General features: G+C 47.0%; 2 protein-coding genes across 2 annotated transcripts in view; one reads left to right on the forward strand and one right to left on the reverse strand.

Annotated features, from left to right (window-relative positions):
• The window catches only part of LOC142204647 (resistin-like), a 49,318-nt gene extending 36,260 nt beyond the window's left edge, over positions 1 to 13,058 (forward strand). The window contains exons 2-4 of the mRNA XM_075275955.1: positions 10,960 to 11,080; positions 11,301 to 11,378; positions 12,821 to 13,058. Of these exons, the coding sequence (XP_075132056.1) occupies positions 10,981 to 11,080; positions 11,301 to 11,378; positions 12,821 to 12,960 (318 nt within the window). The 5' untranslated portion in view covers positions 10,960 to 10,980 and the 3' untranslated portion in view covers positions 12,961 to 13,058. The remainder of the gene's footprint in view (positions 1 to 10,959; positions 11,081 to 11,300; positions 11,379 to 12,820) is intronic.
• LOC142204648 (resistin-like) lies at positions 3,218 to 5,508 on the reverse strand. The gene is made up of 3 exons (XM_075275956.1): positions 5,393 to 5,508; positions 5,094 to 5,171; positions 3,218 to 3,381 (listed from the first exon to the last, which is right to left on the reverse strand). Exons 1-3 carry the CDS (start codon positions 5,490 to 5,492, stop codon positions 3,242 to 3,244), a joined length of 318 nt encoding a protein of 105 aa, XP_075132057.1. The 5' UTR covers positions 5,493 to 5,508; the 3' UTR covers positions 3,218 to 3,241.
• Positions 13,059 to 22,000: the final 8,942 nt, after the last annotated feature.

Here is a 22,000-nt window from a genome sequence, read left to right on the forward strand (position 1 = left end):
GGCTGGGTGCGAGTTCTCTGGCCAGCACTCGTCGGTCTCTATCTCCAAATTTCGGGGGTCTGCCGACTCGGGGCACATTCCGACAATCACCGTTCACCTTCCACTTGGTAATCACATAGGCCACTGTCCATTTTGGGTAATTCAGTTCGCTTGCTATGTCCCTTAAGGACCAACCATTTCTGTGGTACCCCACAATTACCCCTTTCTCAAGATCGGACACCTCTGCACTTCGTGGCATCTTACATGTGACTAATGCCAATTCTGTCTCCTATTTAATGGTGGAAGGTGCAACGTACATAATGACCACAGATATCTTCATTTGCAGGGTGTCCAAATACTTATTGGTAGACAGTGTATATATATATATATATATATATATATATATATATATATATATATATATATATATATATATATATATAAAGATTCAGGGTGTAAACCTAGAGGGCACTGTAGAATGACCAAAAACAGGGTTGAAAAGGGGCTGAACTCCAGAGGGAGTGCTGCTGGTGACAGGGGCAGGGACATGGTGGACCAGTAGGAGACAGGAGGTCTGTCCCAGGAGAACTGGAATCCAGAAGGGACTTGGTTAAGCTCATTGTGAGCCAGACTGGTGAGAAGAAGCCTCAATCTCTTGCCCTTCTTAGATTAGTCAGGGTTCGAGAAGTGAGGTATTGCCCTGTGTGGGGCTGTTTGTTATTTTTGTTCTGTTATGAGCGGAATAAAGCCACTTATTTTGGATTGTACCACCTGATCTGCTGTTTATTTGGCCCCTGACGCCACCAACACCTCTGTAGATCCAGGAATCCGCTACCTTTGATGCTAAACTACCCCCAATTGTCACATAAGGTGCTTCAGATTGGGGCATAAAGAGATCTGCGCTAGTCCGGGAAGACAAGTGTTTGGTAACTGCAGTATCACTAAATGTGTATTGTGTCCTACAGCTGGAAAAGAAACCCAGGAGAGCGGAGCGGAACTACAAAACTGCAAACTGGTGAAAGTAAAACTCTGGAAGAGGAATCTATATATATTGTTCAAAAAAATAAAGGGGCCCCCCAATAACACCTTCTAGATGTGAAGGAATGAAATCTTCTCATTGAATACTTTGTTCTGTACAAAGCTGAATGTGATGACAACAAAACCACCAATGGAAATCCCATTTATTAACCAATGGAGGCCTGGATTTGGTGTCCCCCCCCCCCCCCGCACCCCAGGCTGATCCCACTAAGTTGTAATGTCCTTCCAATGTCCTGTTAGTATGAGGCTGAGTAGTGTGTGTGACCTCCCCGGGCCTGTATGACCTCCCTACAACACCTGGACATGCTCCTGATGAGGCTGAGTAGTGTGTGTGACCTCCCCGGGCCTGTATGACCTCCCTACAACACCTGGGCATGCTCCTGATGGGGCTGAGTAGTGTGTGTGACCTCCACGTGTCTGTATGACCTCCCTACAACACCTGGACATGCTCCTGATGAGGCTGAGTAGTGTGTGCGGCCTCCACGGGCCTGTATGACCTCCCTACAACACCTGGACATGCTCCTGATGAGGCTGAGTAGTGTGTGTGACCTCCCCGGGCCTGTATGACCTCCCGACAACACCTGGACATGCTCCTGATGAGGCTGAGTAGTGTCTGTGACCTCCACGGGCCTGTATGACCTCCCTACAACACCTGGACATGCTCCTGATGAGGCTGAGTAGTGTGTGTGACCTCCCCGGGCCTGTATGACCTCCCGACAACACCTGGACATGCTCCTGATGAGGCTGAGTAGTGTGTGTGACCTCCACGTGTCTGTATGACCTCCCTACAACACCTGGACATGCTCCTGATGAGGTTATGGATGGTCACCTGAGGGATCTCCTCCCAGACCTGGACTAAAGCATCTGTCAACTCCTGGACAGTCTGTGGTGCACATTGGTGGATGGAGCGAGACATGATGTCCCAGGACCTGCTGACACACTCCTGCCACATGAGGTCTGGCATTGTCCTACATTAGGAAGAAACCAGGGCCAACCACACCAGCATATGGTCTCACAAGAGGTCTGAGGATCTCATCTCAGTACCTAATGGCAGTCAGGCCTCCTCTGGAGAGCACATGGAGGACTGTGCGGCCCCACACCATTACTGAGCCACTGCCAAACCGGTCATGCTGAAGGATGTTGCAGGCAGCAGATCACTCTCCACGGCGTCTCCAGACTTTATTATGTCTGTCACGTGCTCACTGTGAACCTGCTTTCATTTGTGAAGAGCACAGGGCGCCAGTGGTGAAGTGGCCAATCCTGATGTTCTGTGGAAAATGCCAAGCGTCCTGCACGGTGTTGGGCTGTGAGCACAACCCCCATCTGTGGACGTCAGGCCCTCATACCATCCTCATGGAGTCGGTTTCTAACCCTTTGTGCAGACACATGCACATTTGTGGCCTGCTGGAGGTCATTTTGCAGGGCTCTGGCAGTGCTCCTCCTGTTCCTCCTTGCACAGTGGCGGTGGAGGTAGCGGTCCTGCTGCTGAGTTGTTGCCCCTCCACATCTCCTGGTGTACTGGCCTGTCTCCTGGTAGCGCCTCCAGCTTACGGACACTACACTGACAGACACAGCAAACCTTCTTGCCACAGCTCACATTGATGTGCCGTCATGGATGAGCTGCACTACCTGAGCCACTTGTGTGGGGTGTAGCGTCCGTCTCCTGCTACCACCAGTGTGGTCCTGAGATGTGGTCTGTGGTCCCCCCTGCAGAGCCCTCCTTTATTGAGTGTGTCTGTGCACTGAATATATGACTATTATCCCCCGGAGCCCCTGGGTGAGTGTGAACAGTGTCCGAGCTGTGTAGACAAAGACCAATAGACAAGAGTCGGACAAAGCTTTTATTTCATTGGTAGTGAAGAAGAGAAATCTGACAATGAGCGTTCCCATCACCGCAGTTACACCGCACGGCTCAGACACAGGGATGGACTTTACTTTGTGGGGAATTTTTAAAGTCAGTTTTGCCAGACTTTGCATTACCAAAATTTGCACCAAATTGGTCAAGCGTTCCCCAATATTTCATAAATTTGGCGTCCTGATGTTTCTCCACCTTCACCGGATGAGATTTCTAACCACAGTCACTTTCCATGAGGGCGCTCCGTGGTAGAAAATTGAAAGATCTAGCAAAATGTTTTCACAAAAAAGAGACCAATTTTTTTTGGCAAAATTTTCTATTGCAGAATTCTGGAGGACGGGGCTGGGTAAGTCCCCCAATATGTTTTATCTAGTATGACTGAAGCTTGACCTTGCAGCAGGTTGCCGTTGTCCAGTCCATACCGCCGCACTGACAGTGACATCTGTTGGGTGACTGGACGTCCCACGAGCCGCAGCCCATCCCGCAGGAGCAGCTGACTGCTTTGTAACCTGGAGAGAGACGGAGCTTAGGTCAGACATAAAGCACACTACAGCTGTGTCTGCCCTGCGACCAGATTATTGCCCTCCCCACCCCAATAAAGGGATATCAATCGCAACCCATGTGCCTTATTCAGTCAGTAGCCACAGGAGTGCACTGTGGTTGTGGTGTTAAAGCTACAGGGGGTGTCCCCTATATTTCCCCAAATAGTCACAGCAGTGCCCCCTATTTCTCTCCCCAAATAGTCACAGCAGTGTCCCCTATTTCTCCCCAAGTAGTCACAGCAGTGTCCCCTATTTCTCCCCAAATAGTCACAGCAGTGCCCCCTATTTCTCCTAAAGTAGTCACAGCAGTGTCCCCTATTTCTCCCCAAATAGTCACAGCAGTGCCCCCTATTTCTCCTAAAGTAGTCACAGCAGTGTCCCCTATTTCTCCCCAAATAGTCACAGCAGTATCCCCTATTTCTCCTCAAGTAGTCACAGCAGTGCCCCCTATTTCTCCTCAAGTAGTTACAGCAGTGTCTCCTATTTCTCTCCCAGTAGTCACAGCAGTGTCCCCTATTTCTCTCCCAGTAGTCACATCAGTGTCCCCTGTTTCTCTCCCAGTAGTCACAGCAGTGTCCCCTATTTCTCTCCCAGTAGTCACAGCAGTGTCCCCTATTTCTCCTCAAGTAGTTACAGCAGTGTCTCCTATTTCTCTCCCAGTAGTCACAGCAGTGTCCCCTATTTCTCTCCCAGTAGTCACATCAGTGTCCCCTGTTTCTCTCCCAGTAGTCACAGCAGTGTCCCCTATTTCTCTCCCAGTAGTCACATCAGTGTCCCCTGTTTCTCTCCCAGTAGTAACAGCAGTGTCCCCTATTTCTCTCCCAGTAGTCACAGCAGTGTCCCCTATTTCTCTCCCAGTAGTCACAGCAGTGTTCACTATTTCTCCCCAAGTAGTTACAGCAGTGTCCCCTATTTCTCTCCCAGTAGTCACAGCAGTGTCCCCTATTTCTCTCCCAGTAGTCACAGCAGTGTCCCCTATTTCTCTCCCAGTAGTCACAGCAGTGTCCCCTGTTTCTCTCCCAGTAGTCACAGCAGTGTCCCCTATGTCTCCCCAAGTAGTCAAAGCAGTGTCCCCTATTTCTCTCCCAGTAGTCACAGCAGCGTCCCCATTTCTCTTCCAATAGTCACAGCAGTGTCCCCTATTTCTCTTCCAATAGTTAAAGCAGTGTCCCCAAATTCCTCCCCAGTAGTCACAAAACTAAACAAAAAATGAGGAAAATGGCACTCGCAGTAATCCAAATATTATAAAAATATTAAAATTTAGTAAGGGAGAAATCAAATAAAAAATACAAAATACAGCAGATGACAAATACACGATACAAAGGTGACAACACCACCATCAACACCAAGTGTTACGAGCCAAACCCCAATATGTAAAGGCCGTTCCACCAGTCACAGCAGTATGCCCAATCCTCAAAGTATGGAGGATGGTTTGTCTTCTACTGTAGTGTCCTCAGGAATACTGCCAATAAAGGTCAGACTTGTGAAGCTAAGGTTTTGAGAAGGGAAACATTGGTAGAACATGGGAAAATAATGGCTTCCATCAACCCGAGAGGATGGGGAGAAGATTGGAGGAGATGCATGGAATGGCCCCATTACTGGTAAGATCATAAACCTGTAGCCACCCAGAGAGACCCTAATAATAAGTATAGAATTACTACAACACATGGTCTGCTTACCTGAGGGACAGCTGGCGTAGGAGGATCGGTCATGGGAAAAGGTGCAGTCAAGATCCAATTTCGATATGTGTTGAGCCACTGAAAATAGAAAGTGTGATCAGACTCCTGTAACAATGGTCACCAGATACAAGAGATCCTCAGATCCCCTCACCTACTACCCCCGATGATGACATTGTATAGATCATGGGGGCCACTTGGGCTCTAGGACTAAAACTTTATTCTGTTCCACTGAGTAGATCCATTAAAAGCAAATGAACCCTGTCATGGAGATATAAGGAAGGAGGGATGATGCTACTTACCAACCGATCTTATTGCTTTGTCAAGACTGCAAGTAACTTCATATCCAGTGGCCAAGAGCGGTACCAGGAGAAGGACGAGAGCAGAAATATACAGCTTCATTCTCCAATAGGGATTGCAAACCTGCAGAGAAGGAAGGAAACATTTAGAAGATCTGGAGAGGAGGTGGAGACGTGCCCCACACAAACCAGGACAACCCTCACCAGTCTCCAGATGAGAACACTCTGCCCGCTCCTAGCAGTCTCCTTTATATAAAGAGGTCACCCTCAGTAGTGAGGCATATATATGTTTCATCAAACGCCCCTTTTTTGAGGTTTGACAGGTGCCACGCCCCTAACCACGCCCTAACCACACCCCTTTCGGCCCATTCAACACGCCCATTTACGCCCCTTTTCTTTGTCTACGGACGGGTTTCCCCGCCTAACCACGCCCCTAGCCCGCCTACTGGGTGTGTCTGGACAAGCCCCTTTTCACCCCTCCCTTCGGAATGCGCACATTCCTGAGGTTGAGGAATGCGAGGCGATCAAGAATGTTAATTTGATACGAGTTTGATAAGGTTTTATATCTAGATGAGTCGTTATAGGCTGGCTGAATGAGAATGATATTGATTGTGATCAAGAATGTTAATTTGATACGGAACTGAGAATGTGCGACGCTTTTATAGAAAAGTGTGTTGTTATAGGTCGCCGGAATGAGAATGAGATTGATTGTGATCAAGTATACAGCGACAAGGGTTGTATACGGATTAAACACAGTAAAACAGGCAATGTTTCAATAACTTTATTCACATTATTATATACACACGAATAGTATTTACAATTTACAAGCTTAACCAAGAAGCTTGTAATATGGAAGGAACGCGCTGTTTGGGAAATAAGCTGGCTTTTGTAACATCAATAGCTGAGGAGGGTTTGACCAGTCTGTAACCCTTATCCAAAGCCACCAACAATTCTATCGTACACCAAGTACCTGTTGTTCATCGCTGTGCGACTGGCAGAGATCTATGAGATTTGGCATTTCCCCGACACAACTGACAAACTATTTGCCCCCTACATCGAGCTCCATCTTAGGGCTAAGCAAGAGGCGTCGGGGTATCCGGGCTGGTGTACGGATTCTGGTAAGAAAAAAGAATTCGTTGACGCCTTTTTTGAAAAAGAAGGCGTACAGTTGGATCCGGCAAATATCGCCGTGAATCCCGCGAAAAGACAGGTCTCCAAACTTTTCTTAAATTCTTTATTGGGAAAGTTTGCGCAGAGAGCTAATTTACCCCACACCACTATCGTGAATGACCCCGACGAACTCTTTAGCCTCGTCTTTCTCCCATACTACGAGGTGTCGGAGCTCAATGTCATCGATGATGAAACAGCCTCGGTCAATTGGAAATACGCAGAAGGGCACCGCACAATCAACACAAACACAAACATGTGTATAGCCTGTTTTACAACTGCCTACGCCAGACTAGAGCTCTACAATCTGTTGGATGGTCTGCAGGAAAGGTGCCTGTATCACCACACAGACTCTGTCATTATTGTACATCGTGAAGGTGACTGGTGTCCCCCTTTAGGTGTGGAGCAGCCCGGCATTGTTAGAAACAGGAAATTGTGGCAGATTGAAACAAGGCCTTTGCGCAAAACCCAGCGGTGTGTATACACAAAGAGACGGCTACAAGACGATTTTACCACACTACCTTTCGGTCTCTAATACACTTATGACACACTTACACTGTTGTTTTTCAGGCGAGTTAGTTGCTCTTTTTAAGAAGCTCCTGGATCCTGTTTTTGAAAGACGGTCGCCGCACGATTTTACAGAAGGGTCATTCGTGTTTTAATACCATGGACACACGCCTACAACATCCTTTTTCATGCATATTGGCCGGTCCGTCCGGCTCTGGAAAAAGCTATTTTGTAACAAAACTGTTAGAAAATCCTGACACGCATTTATCACACAAACCCGATAATATTGTTTGGTTTTCTGCTTGTTGGCAAAAACTGTACGATGAACTCTCTCTACGCTTTCCACACATCAGGTTTATTGAAGGATTACCAGATAGCTTCGTAGATGACGATCTTTTCCCGCCCGACAAGGTAAATTTGACTGTTGTTGATGATCTTATGGAAACCGCTAGTGTAAACAATGAGCTTGAAAAGGCTTTTACCAAGTACGTCCATCATAGAAACCTAAGTATTTTGTATCTGGTGCAGAACATATTCTGTCAGGGTAAAAAAAGTAGAACGATAAGTTTAAACACCAAGTACATGGTTCTCTTTCATAACCCGCATGATAAATTGCAAATTCTAACATTAGCGAGACAGATGTATCCTGGTAAAACACATTTCTTCTTGGAAGCCTTTGAGGATGCTACACGGGAGCCTTATGGGCACCTGCTGGTAGATTTAAGGGCTACCACCCCCGACCACCTACGTTTAAGGTCGGGGTTCTTACCACCGGCTCTGCCATCTGTGAATATTCTAGAGAAAAATACTTTTATAAAGTGAGATTTAGACGGTTAAGCGCCGACTACGTAGTAGCGGCGAGATGTCGGAGAGATTACGCCGTAATTGGGCTCTCTTAAAAACGCTTGTAAAAGCGACGCCTTCTGTCAGGAAATCTATTTTGCATCATGCTAGCGATGATATAATAGCGTCCATAGGCAAAATCGCCTTAAACATCTTGAAAGGTCGAATTCCGCTAAAGGAACGTCAGAAAAAGATACTAAAGAAGTGGCGTAAAGTTATAAGGAAGCCGTGTGATAAATCAATCTCCATAAAGAAAAAGAAGCGCTTAGTGAATCAGACGGGCGGATTCATAGGCTCACTATTGGGATTTGCAATTTCGTTAATAACGAGCTTACTTTATAACAAACAATGAATCATGCGGAGAAATGTACTTGGTGCCCAAACACGAACTCAACAGAATAAGTCAAGTCTTTACACCGCCACCCGATGTAAGACAGAGCGTAATACAACGCTTGGATACTGAAATTAGCGATATTTTACACAGCTCTGACTTAGCGGATGATGTAATGCGGATAAGCAGAGCGCCTAACCCCTAAGCGCAATCTCCTGGTCATCTTAATAATATTATAAAGGTGAAAGTATGTGTGTTTGGATGTTTGTGTGTTTGGATGTTTGTTCCTCAATCACGCCTAAAGAGGCAAACAAATTTACCTGAAATTTAACACATACATACCTTGGGTCCCAGATTGAACGATAGGCTACTTCGTATCCCCGTACTCCACCGGAATTCACGTTCGCCGACGGTGATTCTCAATTCAGCGTTCGCTCAAGGACCTGAGAGATGTCATCCCAGACACTTCAGCTGCAGGACCTGAGATGACGTCATCCCAGGCCCTTCATCCGCTCACCCCATTGGCTGGCGCTGCTCTGTGTGGGCGGAGCTATCGGGCGCACAGAAAACAAACCAACATGGCGTCGCTGTGCGCTCCGTAACGGCTGTGCACCAGGGAGACATGCAGGGCTCGCCGCCAGATCACCCTATGCTGCCGCGGACAGGGACAGGCTCGCCTGCGCCGATGTCAAGAAAGCCTGCTGTCCCGCACCGCCTGCGGCCTACAGAGTCTGCAGGTCAATCGGGTATCTAGCGCTCGCACACCATCATTCCACGCCAGGGCACTACATGTCATGCCAGTGGAGTTAGGCTATTTTAGGGAGGGGGGCCTGCTAAACAGGGGGGGAGGGGGGGGGTACAAGGAGTGCCTCACAGGTGCGGGGTCATAGGAGGGGGGGACTGCATGAAAAAGGGGGGGCAAGGTTAATCTGGGGTGCCGCAGAACAGGGGGGGGGTGTTGGGGGTACAAGGAGTGCCTCACAGGTGCGGGGCCATGGGGGGGAGCTGCATAAAAAAGGGGGGGAAGGTTAATCTGGGGTTCCGCAGAACGGGGGGGGGGTGTTAGGGGTACAAGGGGTGCCCCACAGGTGCGGGGTCATAGGAGGGGGGGACTGCATGAAAAAGGGGGGGCAAGGTTAATCTGGGGTGCCGCGGAAGAGAGAGGGGGTCGGAGGGGGGGGGGGGCCTGGAAAAACAAAGGGAGGAGGGGGGTTACAAAAGGGACACCATGGGGGAGCCACAGCCTGCGCTGAAGGTGGGTCGCGCAAACCAGGAACCCTGCCGCGGAGGAAGTCGCGGGTACTAGGGGGGGGGAAGAGGGCACGTTCCTGGGGGGCAAAGGGGCACGGGGTAGGTGGAAGGAGTAACCACAAGGGGAAGCGGGTATAGAGAAAGGGGGGTGGCGGCTGCCAGGAAGGAGAGGAGGTAAACACTTCCAGCGGGCCACACGGGGTCGGTAACACGGGGACAGGCGGCATGAGGAAGGGGGAAAAAGGGGGCCCAGAGTAGGTAACACAGAAGAAGGGGACATGGTGTTAGGGGGGGAAGGGGGCCTGTTCCTGGGGAACAAAGGGGCACGGGGTAGCTGGAAGAAGTAACCCCAAGGGGAAGCGGGTAGGGAGAAAGGGGGGTTGCGGGTGCCAGGAAGGAGAGAAGGTAAACAGTTCCAGCGGGCCGCAAGGTTGGCCCCGAGGGTCCATGGACCCTCAGGTGTAGGAAGCGCCCGCTGCGGACACAAGACAAAGGAACAAGCCTTTGCTCCGCTCCAGGTGCGTCCCGCAGGGGGTCAGGGTTCCGCGGACGAAGTCGCGGGTAAAAGCTAGTCTCCTATAAATGTCACCCCTAAGCGCCATCTCCTGGTCAAACCCTCCTCAGCTATTGATGTTACAAAAGCCAGCTTATTTCCCAAACAGCGCGTTCCTTCCATATTACAAGCTTCTTGGTTAAGCTTGTAAATTGTAAATACTATTCGTGTGTATATAATAATGTGAATAAAGTTATTGAAACATTGCCTGTTTTACTGTGTTTAATCCGTATACAACCCTTGTCGCTGTATACTTGATCACAATCAATCTCATTCTCATTCCGGCGACCTATAACAACACACTTTTCTATAAAAGCGTCGCACATTCTCAGGGCCGTATCAAATTAACATTCTTGATCACAATCAATATCATTCTCATTCAGCCAGCCTATAACGACTCATCTAGATATAAAACCTTATCAAACTCGTATCAAATTAACATTCTTGATCGCCTCGCATTCCTCAACCTCAGGAATGTGCGCATTCCGAAGGGAGGGGTGAAAAGGGGCTTGTCCAGACACACCCAGTAGGCGGGCTAGGGGCGTGGTTAGGCAGGGAAACCCGTCCGTAGACAAAGAAAAGGGGCGTAAATGGGCGTGTTGAATGGGCCGAAAGGGGTGTGGTTAGGGCGTGGTTAGGGGCGTGGCACCTGTCAAACCTCAAAAAAGGGGCGTTTGACGAAACATATGTATGCCTCACTACTGAGGGTGACCTCTTTATATAAAGGAGACTGCTAGGAGTGGGCAGAGTGTTCTCATCTGGAGACTGGTGAGGGTTGTCCTGACTATATATAAAGGAGACTGCTAGGAGTGGGCAGAGTGTTCTCATCTGGAGACTGGTGAGGGTTCTCCTGGTTTGTGTGGGGCACGTCTCCACCTCCTCTCTAGATCTTCTAAATGTTTCCTTCCTTCTCTGCAGGTTTGCAATCCCTATTGGAGAATGAAGCTGTATATTTCTGCTCTCGTCCTTCTCCTGGTACCGCTCTTGGCCACTGGACATGAAGTTACTTGCAGTCTTGACAAAGCAATAAGATCAGTTGGTAAGTAGCATCATCCCTCCTTCCTTATATCTCCATGACTGGGTTCATTTGCTTTTAATGGATCTACTCAGTGGAACAGAATAAAGTTTTAGTCCTAGAGCCCAAGTGGCCCCCATGATCTATACAATGTCATCATTGGGGTGGTGGGTGAGGGGATCTGAGGATCTCTTGTATCTGGTGACCATTGTTACAGGAGTCTGATCACACTTTCTATTTTCAGTGGCTCAACACATATCGAAATTGGATCTTGACTGCACCTTTTCCCATGACCGATCCTCCTACGCCAGCTGTCCCTCAGGTAAGGACGAGCAGACCATGTGTTGTAGTAATTCTGTACTTATTATTAGGGTCTCTCTGGGTGGCTACAGGTTTATGATCTTACCAGTAATGGGGCCATTCCATGCATCTCCTCCAATCTTCTCCCCATCCTCTCGGTTTGATGGAAGCCATTATTTTCCCATGTTCTACCAATGTTTCCCTTCTCAAAACCTTAGCTTCACAAGTCTGACCTTTATTGGCAGTATTCCTGAAGACACTAAAGTAGAAGACAAACCATCCTCCATACTTTGAGGATTGGGCATACTGCTGTGACTGGTGGAACGGCCTTTACATATTGGGGTTTGGCTCGTAACACTTGGTGTTGATGGTAGTGTTGTCACCTTTGTATCGTGTATTTGTCGTCTACTGTATTTTGTATTTTTTATTTGATTTTTCCCTTACTAAATTTTAATATTTTTATAATATTTGGATTACTGCGAGTGCCATTTTCCTCATTTTTTGTTTAGTTTTGTTACTACTGGGGAGGAATTTGGGGACACTGCTTTGACTACGTGGGGAGACATAGAGGACACTGCTGTGACTACTGGGAGAGAAACAGGGGACACTGCTGTGACTACTGGGAGAGAAATAGGGTACACTGCTGTGACTACTGGGAGAGAAATAGGGGACACTCCTATGACTACTGGGAGAGAAATAGGGGACACTGCTGTGACTACTGGGAGAGAAATAGGGTACACTGCTGTGACTACTGGGAGAGAAATAGGGGACACTGCTGTGACTACTGGGAGAGAAATAGGGGACACTCCTATGACTACTGGGAGAGAAATAGGGGACACTGCTGTGACTACTGGGAGATAAATAGGGGACACTGCTGTGACTACTGGGAGAGAAATAGGGGACACTGCTGTGACTACTGGGAGAGAAATAAGGTACACAGCTGTGACTACTGGGAGAGAAATAGGGGACACAGCTGTGACTACTGGGAGAGAAATACAGGGCACTGCTGTGACTACTGGGAGAGAAATAGGGGACACAGCTGTGACTACTGGGAGAGAAATAGGGGACACAGCTGTGACTACTGGGAGAGAAATAGGGGACACAGCTGTGACTACTGGGAGAGAAATACAGGGCACTGCTGTGACTACTGGGAGAGAAATAGGGGACACAGCTGTGACTACTGGGAGAGAAATAGGGGACACAGCTGTGACTACTGGGAGAGAAATAGGGGACACAGCTGTGACTGCTTGGGGAGAAATAGGGGACACTGCTGTGACTATTTGGGGAGATATAGTGGACACCCCCTGTAGCTTTAACACCACAACATCAGGGCACTCCTGTGACTACTGACTGAATAAGGCACATGGGTTGCCATTATTGGGGTGGGGAGGGCAATAATCTGGTCGCAGGGCAGACACAGCTGTAGTGTGCTTTATGTCTGACCTAAGCTCCGTCTCTCTCCAGGTTACAAAGCAGTCAGCTGCTCCTGCGGGATGGGCTGCGGCTCGTGGGACGTCCAGTCACCCAACAGATGTCACTGTCAGTGCGGCGGTATGGACTGGACAACGGCAACCTGCTGCAAGGTCAAGCTCCAGTCATACTAGATAAAACATATTGGGGGACTTACCCAGCCCCGTCCTCCAGAATTCTGCAATAGAAAATTTTGCCAAAAAAAATTGGTCTCTTTTTTGTGAAAACATTTTGCTAGATCTTTCAATTTTCTACCACGGAGCGCCCTCATGGAAAGTGATTGTGGTTAGAAATCTCATCCGGTGAAGGTGGAGAAACATCAGGACGCCAAATTTATGAAATATTGGGGAACGCTTGACCAATTTGGTGCAAATTTTGGTAATGCAAAGTCTGGCAAAACTGACTTTAAAAATTCCCCACAAAGTAAAGTCCATCCCTGTGTCTGAGCCGTGCGGTGTAACTGCGGTGATGGGAACGCTCATTGTCAGATTTCTCTTCTTCACTACCAATGAAATAAAAGCTTTGTCCGACTCTTGTCTATTGGTCTTTGTCTACACAGCTCGGACACTGTTCACACTCACCCAGGGGCTCCGGGGGATAATAGTCATATATTCAGTGCACAGACACACTCAATAAAGGAGGGCTCTGCAGGGGGGACCACAGACCACATCTCAGGACCACACTGGTGGTAGCAGGAGACGGACGCTACACCCCACACAAGCGGCTCAGGTAGTGCAGCTCATCCAGGACGGCACATCAATGTGAGCTGTGGCAAGAAGGTTTGCTGTGTCTGTCAGTGTAGTGTCCAGAGGCTGGAGGCGCTACCAGGAGACAGGCCAGTACACCAGGAGATGTGGAGGGGCAACAACTCAGCAGCAGGACCACTACCTCCACCGCCACTGTGCAAGGAGGAACAGGAGGAGCACTGCCAGAGCCCTGCAAAATGCCCTCCAGCAGGCCACAAATGTGAAAGTGTCTGCACAAAGGGTTAGAAACCGACTCCATGAGGATGGTATGAGGGCCTGACGTCCACAGATGGGAGTTGTGCTCACAGCCCAACACCGTGCAGGACGCTTGGCATTTTCCACAGAACATCAGGATTGGCCACTTCACCACTGGTGCCCTGTGCGCTTCACAAGTGAAAGCAGGTTCACAGTGAGCACGTGACAGACATATTAAAGTCTGGAGACGCCGTGGAGAGTGATCTGCTGCCTGCAACATCCTTCAGCATAAGCGGTTTGGCAATGGCTCAGTAATGGTGTGGGGCCGCACAGTCCTCCATGTGCTCTCCAGAGGAGGCCTGACTGCCACTAGGTACTGAGATGAGATCCTCAGACCTCTTGTGAGACCATATGCTGGTGCAATTGGCCCTGGTTTCTTCCTAATGTAGGACAATGCCAGACCTCATGTGGCCGGAGTGTGTCAGCAGGTCCTGGGACATCATGTCTCGCTCCATCCACCAATGTGCACCACAGACTGTCCAGGAGTTGGCAGATGCTTTAGTCCAGGTCTGGGAGGAGATCCCTCAGGTGACCATCCATAACCTCATCAGGAGCATGTCCAGGTGTTGTAGGGAGGTCATACAGACACGTGGAGGTCACACACACTACTCAGCCTCATCAGGAGCATGGCCAGGTGTTGTAGGGAGGTCATACAGGCCCCGGGGAGGTCACACACACTACTCAGCCCCATCAGGAGCATGTCCAGGTGTTGTAGGGAGGTCATACAGGCCCCGGGGAGGTCACACACACTACTCAGCCCCATCAGGAGCATGTCCAGGTGTTGTAGGGAGGTCATACAGGCCCGGGGAGGCCGCACACACTACTCAGCCTCATCAGGAGCATGTCCAGGTGTTGTAGGGAGGTCATACAGACATGTGGAGGTCACACACACTACTCAGCCTCATCAGGAGCATGCCCAGGTGTTGTAGGGAGGTCATACAGGCACGTGGAGGTCACACACACTACTCAGCCTCATCAGGATCATGTCCAGGTGTTGTAGGGAGGTCATACAGGCCCGTGGAGGTCACACACACTACTCAGCCTCATCAGGATCATGTCCAGGTGTTGTAGGGAGGTCATACAGACACGTGGAGGTCACACACACTACTCAGCCTCATCAGGAGCATGTCCAGGTGTTGTAGGGAGGTCATACAGGCCCGTGGAGGTCACACACACTACTCCGCCTCATCAGGAGCGTGTCCAGGTGTTGTAGGGAGGTCATACAGACACGTGGAGGTCACACACACTACTCAGCCTCATCAGGAGCATGTCCAGGTGTTGTAGGGAGGTCATACAGACACGTGGAGGCCGCACACACTACTCAGCCTCATCAGGAGCATGCCCAGGTGTTGTAGGGAGGTCATACAGACACGTGGAGGCCACACACACTACTCAGCCTCATCAGGAGCATGCCCAGGTGTTGTAGGGAGGTCATACAGGCCCGGGGAGGTCACACACACTACTCAGCCCCATCAGGAGCATGTCCAGGTGTTGTAGGGAGGTCATATAGGCCCCGGGGAGGTCACACACACTACTCAGCCCCATCAGGAGCATGTCCAGGTGTTGTAGGGAGGTCATACAGACACGTGGAGGTCACACACACTACTCCGCCTCATCAGGAACATGTCCAGGCGTTGTAGGGAGGTCATACAGACACGTGGAGGTCACACACACTACTCAGCCTCATCAGGAGCATGTCCAGGTGTTGTAGGGAGGTCATACAGACACGTGGAGGCCGCACACACTACTCAGCCTCATACTGACAGGTCTTATGGACATTACATCACAGTGGGATCAGCCTGGGGTGCGGGGGGGGGGGGGGACTCCAAATTCAGGCCTCCATTGGTTAATAAATGGGATTTCCATTGGTGATTTTGTTGTCATCACATTCAGCTTTGTACAGAACAAAGTATTCAATAAGATTTCATTCCTGCACATCTAGAAGGTGTTATTGGGGGGTCCCTTTATTTTTTTGAACAATATATATAGATTCCTCTTCCAGAGTTTTACTTTCACCAGTTTGCAGTTTTGTAGTTCCGCTCCGCTCTCCTGGGTTTCTTTTCCAGCTGTAGGACACAATACACATTTAACGATTCTGCAGTTACCAAACACTTGTCTTCCCGGACTAGCGCAGATCTCTTTATGCCCCAATCTGAAGCACCTTATGTGACAATTGGGGGTAGTTTAGCATCAAAGGTAGCGGATTCCTGGATCTACAGAGGTGTTGGTGGCGCTGGGGCCAAATAAACAGCAGATCAGGTGGTACAATCCAAAATAAGTGGCTTTATTCCACTCATAACAGAACAAAAATAACAAACAGCCCCACACAGGGCAAAACCTCACTTCTTGAACCCTGACTAATCTAAGAAGGGCAAGAGATTGAGGTTTCTTCTCACCAGTCTGGCTTACAGTGAGCTTAACCAAGTCCCTTCTGGATTCCAGTTCTCCTGGGACAGACCTCCTGTCTCCTACTGGTCCACCATGCCCCTGCCCCTGTCACCAGCAGCACTCCCTCTGGAGTTCAGCCCCTTTCTCAGGTATGGGTGTGGTCAGGATCCTTTTCAACCCTGTTTTTGGTCATTCTACAGTGCCCTCTAGGTTCACACCCTCAATATATATATATACACTGTCTACCAATAAGTATTTGGACACCCTGCAAATGAAGATATCTGTGGTCATTATGTACGTTGCACCCTCCACCGTTAAATAGGAGACAGAATTGGCATTAGTCACATGTAAGATGCCACAAAGTGCAGAGGTGTCCGATTTTGAGAAAGGAGCAATTGTGGGGTACCACAGAAATGGTTGGTCCTTAAGGGACGTAGCAAGCAAACTGAATTACCCAAAATCGACAGTGGCCTATGTGATTACCAAGTGGAAGGTGAACAGTGATTGAGGAGTTTCACCAGGCATCCGGGAGTATTGGCAAGTTCCGTAATAAAAATTCCAGCGCCAAAAAATAGATAAAACTTGACTTTTACTGAATCATATTAAAAAATCTTTACAAAAATAGATCCATATTGCAAATGTAAACACTGCTTACGCGTTTCGGGACAATAAAATATGTCGCTTACAATTAGTCATTAAATGATTACCTAACATCATGAGGAAAGAGATGTATCTATGCTCCATTAAATAATATGCAACATAATAGTGCATGAAATAGACAAACTCTTACAGATATTGTCTGTAAATCACAAAAAAGTGATTTTTCGGATGGGACATTGGAATATGCTGAGTCGACACCTGCGAGCACTAGTTCCTCTGGCTCAATTAAATCAAGGTCAAAAAACGGGGCCGCAGAGCAGGCATCAAACACAAACACAACTGCGGAAAACCGATACCAGACACGCTCTTCCAGGAGGAGATACTAGGATCCATGAAGGAACCCGGTACACCAGGAGATGTAGTAAACCTTTCGGCGTTTTCGTTAACTGAGGATCATATTGCAGTGTTATCCAAGGGACTCAAGTTTGTGCCCTCATCAAATTTTGATGTCTTCAGGACTTTGTTGGACGTAAATAAATTTGTCCGGTTATTAACCGTGAAGAAACATTTTTTTAGTGAAATGGCTGCTGAGGAATCCGCAGCCAATTCACTTTCTATGTCTGAACCTAGTCAAAATGAGTTTATGGGTTTACAATTTAATGAACAGGTGGATTTAGCTTATCAAAATGACAATGGAACATCCAAGGATATTCACACAACAGATGTATTGGTGAATAATCCTTCGTATTATCCGTTAAAATCACGCAGTCCTGTTTGTAATTTGTTCCAAAACAATGTGGAAAGAGAATTGAATGATCTTAAAGCGTCTCTAGATGTTAGATCCATGCATTCTAATCTGACTAGATCTGAGAGCAAAGCGCTGTGTCAATTAAAAAATAACAAACAATTGATAATCAAGATGTCAGATAAGGGGGGAAGGGTCATTGTAATGAATTCTGAGGATTATAGAAAATCATGTTTATGTTTGTTAAATGGCACTAAAACATATAGGAAATTGGAGAGGGATCCCACTACTGAGTTTGCGGCAGCCCTTGAGAATTTGGTGTTGGAAGGGGTTAATCTGGGTGTTATTCCAGACTCGAAAAAACAACATTTAATTAATAAATTCCCGACCATACCCATATTCCATGGGATGCCTAAAATTCACAAGCAGACCTTCCCCCCCCCCCCCCCCCCCTTTACGTCCCATCATTGCCGGTATCAATTCATATAGTGAAAAATTAGGAGGGTGGTTGGACAGTTTAATTCAGCCATTGGTCCGCCGGATTCCGGGCTATATCAAAGACTCAAAGGAGTTATTAAAAATATTTTCTGTTTTTTCCTGGGGTCCTGCTGACTCGTGGCTGTCTTGCGATGTTACAGCTTTGTATTCCAGCATTCCCCACGAGAGGGCCGTGGCGGCGTTAGCGTATCATCTTTATCGTTATAGTGCTTACACACCGGATTTATGTGAATTTATTTTACAGGTTACGGAATTTTTATTGAAACATAATTATTTTATGTTTGATTCACAATTTTTTTTGCAGATTTGTGGGGCTCCTATGGGGTCCCCCTTCTCTCCATCACTTGCAAACATTTTTATGTCATGGTGAGAGGAGCAGTTTATTTTTTCGCAATCTAATCCTTTTTCTTCATTTTTACATTGGTATGGGCGCTACATAGATGATGTCCTCATAATATGGAGGGGTGATGTAGCGCCCATACCAATGTTCATTGATTATATTAATTCAAATGATTTAAATCTGAGTTTCACTTATAATTTTCATTCGGATCATATACACTTTTTGGATTTACTTTTGATTGGAGACGCCGCCACGGCCTCCGTGGGGACATCGCTGTATTGCATGGCCATTGCGGGCAATACAACTTTACTTGCTACCAGCTGCCATCCATCACATACGGTTCGCTCCGTTCCAGTTGGTGAGCTGTACCGAACACGTCGGGCTTGTTCCGATGACAATGATTACAGCATGCAGTCTAAAATTACATTGAAACGTTTAAGAGACCGTAAATATCCTTTATGGTCATTGAAAAGAGCAGAACAAATTGTGTCAAGAAGAGATCGCAAGTCACTTTTGGAGGACAAACCTTCAACTATAAATGGGAACAAATCTATGGTTTACTTTTCTACACCATACAGTCTCCAATATAATCAAGTAGTGCAGATTGTAAAAAGAAACTTGCCAATCTTGGAGACCGACCCAGTGCTTAAAAAGATCTTACAGTCGGGAGTGCGGTTTATTTCAAGTAGAGGCAAATCTCTTTCAGACATTCTTTCCCCAAGTTTGTATAGTTCTAAAAATACTCCGACATCAACATGGCTGGATAGAACTGGTTTTTATAAATGCGGACAACCTAGGTGCTCTGCTTACAGGTTTTGTAAAAAAACTAAACTTTTGGACCAGCTAATAATATAACTGCATACACCATAAAACGTTTTTTTTTTAACTGCAACAGCACCTATGTTGTTTATGTTATTGAGTGCACAGCCTGTAATCTTCTCTATGTTGGGTGTACGATTCGTCAAGTAAAAATTAGACTATCCGAGCATCTGGCCGATTGTTCCAAAACCTTATTGGAAGGTATGTCCAATGCATCAAAGCATTTTTTGCAAAATTATGGAGGCAGTACATCATCACTTGTCTATTATGTCATTGATAGCATTCCCATGGCGTTACGGGGTGGAGATCGCAGAAGCCTTCTTTTAAAGAAGGAGGCATTTTGGATTTGGCAATTAGGCACTAGAGTCCCTTTTGGACTTAATATTAGGCAGGTTCTAGCACTAATCTATTGATTATGTTATTTACGTTTTTGATTATCAGGAATTTTTCTGATTTTTATTATTATTATTATTATTATTATTATTTTTTTAATATATTTTTTTTTAATATTTTTTTTTTTTGAAACTGTGTGCAGGTCATTGTGCACACTGTATGCGTTTATGTGTTGACCGAAATGTATATTTTTTTGCTGCTGTATATGATGGATTTCTATATTGAACATTGTCTCTGTTTGTGACTGTGGTGTGCAGGGTCGTTCACATCATGTGATAGGTCATGTGGCCTTTAGATCATGTGAGTGTGGGTGTATACGAAAGTAGTTCATGATTGTGTACTACTCTGCACGCTGGACTGTTTCACAGGAGATCTGGTGAGTTTTGCTTTATTGGATACAATATCTGTAAGAGTTTGTCTATTTCATGCACTATTGTGTTGCATATGATTTAATGTAGCATATATACATCTCTTTCCTCATGATGTTAGGTAATCATTTAATGACTATTGTATATTGTGTTTGAATTTGATCTGTATACTAGGGGTTAAAAATATAGGGGTGGAGTTAAGAGTGGTATTTAAGATGGTCTTCAGTTAGTATTGTTTAAGCTATGAGTAAGGGACATATTTTATTGTCCCGAAACGCGTAAGCAGTGTTTACATTTGCAATATGGATCTATTTTTGTAAAGATTTTTTAATATGATTCAGTAAAAGTCAAGTTTTATCTATTTTTTGGCGCTGGAATTTTTATTACGGAACTTGCCAATACTCCTGGATGCCTGGTGAAACTCCTATGAGCCATCGGCTGGGTGCGAGTTCTCTGGCCAGCACTCGTCGGTCTCTATCTCCAAATTTCGGGGGTCTGCCGACTTGGGGCACATTCTGACAATCACCGTTCACCTTCCACTTGGTAATCACATAGGCCACTGTCCATTTTGGGTAATTCAGTTTGCTTGCTACGTCCCTTAAGGACCAACCATTTCTGTGGTACCCCACAATTACCCCTTTCTCAAGATCGGACACCTCTGCACTTTGTGGCATCTTACATGTGACTAATGCCAATTCTGTCTCCTATTTAACGGTGGAGGGTGCAACGTACATCATGACCACAGATATCTTCATTTGCAGGGTGTCCAAATACTTATTGGTAGACAGTGTATATATATATATATATATATATATATATATATATATATATATATATATATATATATATATATAAGATAAGATAAGATAATCCTTTAATATATATATATATTGAGGGTGTGAACCTAGAGGGCACTGTAGAATGACCAAAAACAGGGTTGAAAAGGATCCTGACCACACCCATACCTGAGAAAGGGGCTGAACTCCAGAGGGAGTGCTGCTGGTGACAGGGGCAGGGGCATGGTGGACCAGTAGGAGACAGGAGGTCTGTCCCAGGAGAACTGGAATCCAGAAGGGACTTGGTTAAGCTCACTGTAAGCCAGCCTGGTGAGAAGAAGCCTCAATCTCTTGTCCTTCTTAGATTAGTCAGGGTTCAAGAAGTGAGGTATTGCCCTGTGTGGGGCTGTTTGTTATTTTTGTTCTGTTATGAGCGGAATAAAGCCACTTATTTTGGATTGTACCACCTGATCTGCTGTTTATTTGGCCCTCAGCGCCACCAACACCTCTGTAGATCCAGGAATCCGCTACCTTTGATGCTAAACTACCCCCAATTGTCACATAAGGTGCTTCAGATTGGGGCATAAAGAGATCTGCGCTAGTCCGGGAAGACAAGTGTTTGGTAACTGCAGTATCACTAAATGTGTATTGTGTCCTACAGCTGGAAAAGAAACCCAGGAGAGCGGAGCGGAACTACAAAACTGCAAACTGGTGAAAGTAAAACTCTGGAAGAGGAATCTATATATATTGTTCAAAAAATAAAGGGACCCCCCAATAACACCTTCTAGATGTGCAGGAATGAAATCTTATTGAATACTTTGTTCTGTACAAAGCTGAATGTGATGACAACAAAATCACCAATGGAAATCCCATTTATTAACCAATGGAGGCCTGGATTTGGTGTCCCCCCCAACCGCCACTCCAGGCTGATCCCACTAAGTTGTAATGTCCTTCCAATGTCCTGTCAGTATGAGGCTGAGTAGTGTGTGTGACCTCCCCGGGCCTGTATGACCTCCTCACAACACCTGGACATGCTCCTGATGAGGCTGAGTAGTGTGTGTGACCTCCACGTGTCTGTATGACCTCCCTACAACACCTGGACACGCTCCTGATGAGGCTGAGTAGTGTGTGTGACCTCCCCGGGGCCTGTATGACCTCCCTACAACACCTGGACATGCTCCTGATGAGGCTGAGTAGTGTGTGTGACCTCCACGTGCCTGTATGACCTCCCTACAACACCTGGACA

The sequence above is a fragment of the Leptodactylus fuscus genome, chromosome 5, assembly GCF_031893055.1.
Source record: "Leptodactylus fuscus isolate aLepFus1 chromosome 5, aLepFus1.hap2, whole genome shotgun sequence".
NCBI lineage: Eukaryota > Metazoa > Chordata > Amphibia > Anura > Leptodactylidae > Leptodactylus > Leptodactylus fuscus.

Bases quoted from the DNA above. Each gene is read 5' to 3' on its own strand.
- LOC142204648 (XM_075275956.1), bottom strand. From the start codon at position 5,492: ATGAAGCTGTATATTTCTGCTCTCGTCCTTCTCCTGGTACCGCTCTTG. The intron at 5,172-5,392 runs GTAAGTAGCATC...TTCTATTTTCAG, and splicing joins CAAAGCAATAAGATCGGTTG to TGGCTCAACACATATCGAAA. The intron at 3,382-5,093 runs GTAAGCAGACCA...GTCTCTCTCCAG, and splicing joins CTACGCCAGCTGTCCCTCAG to GTTACAAAGCAGTCAGCTGC.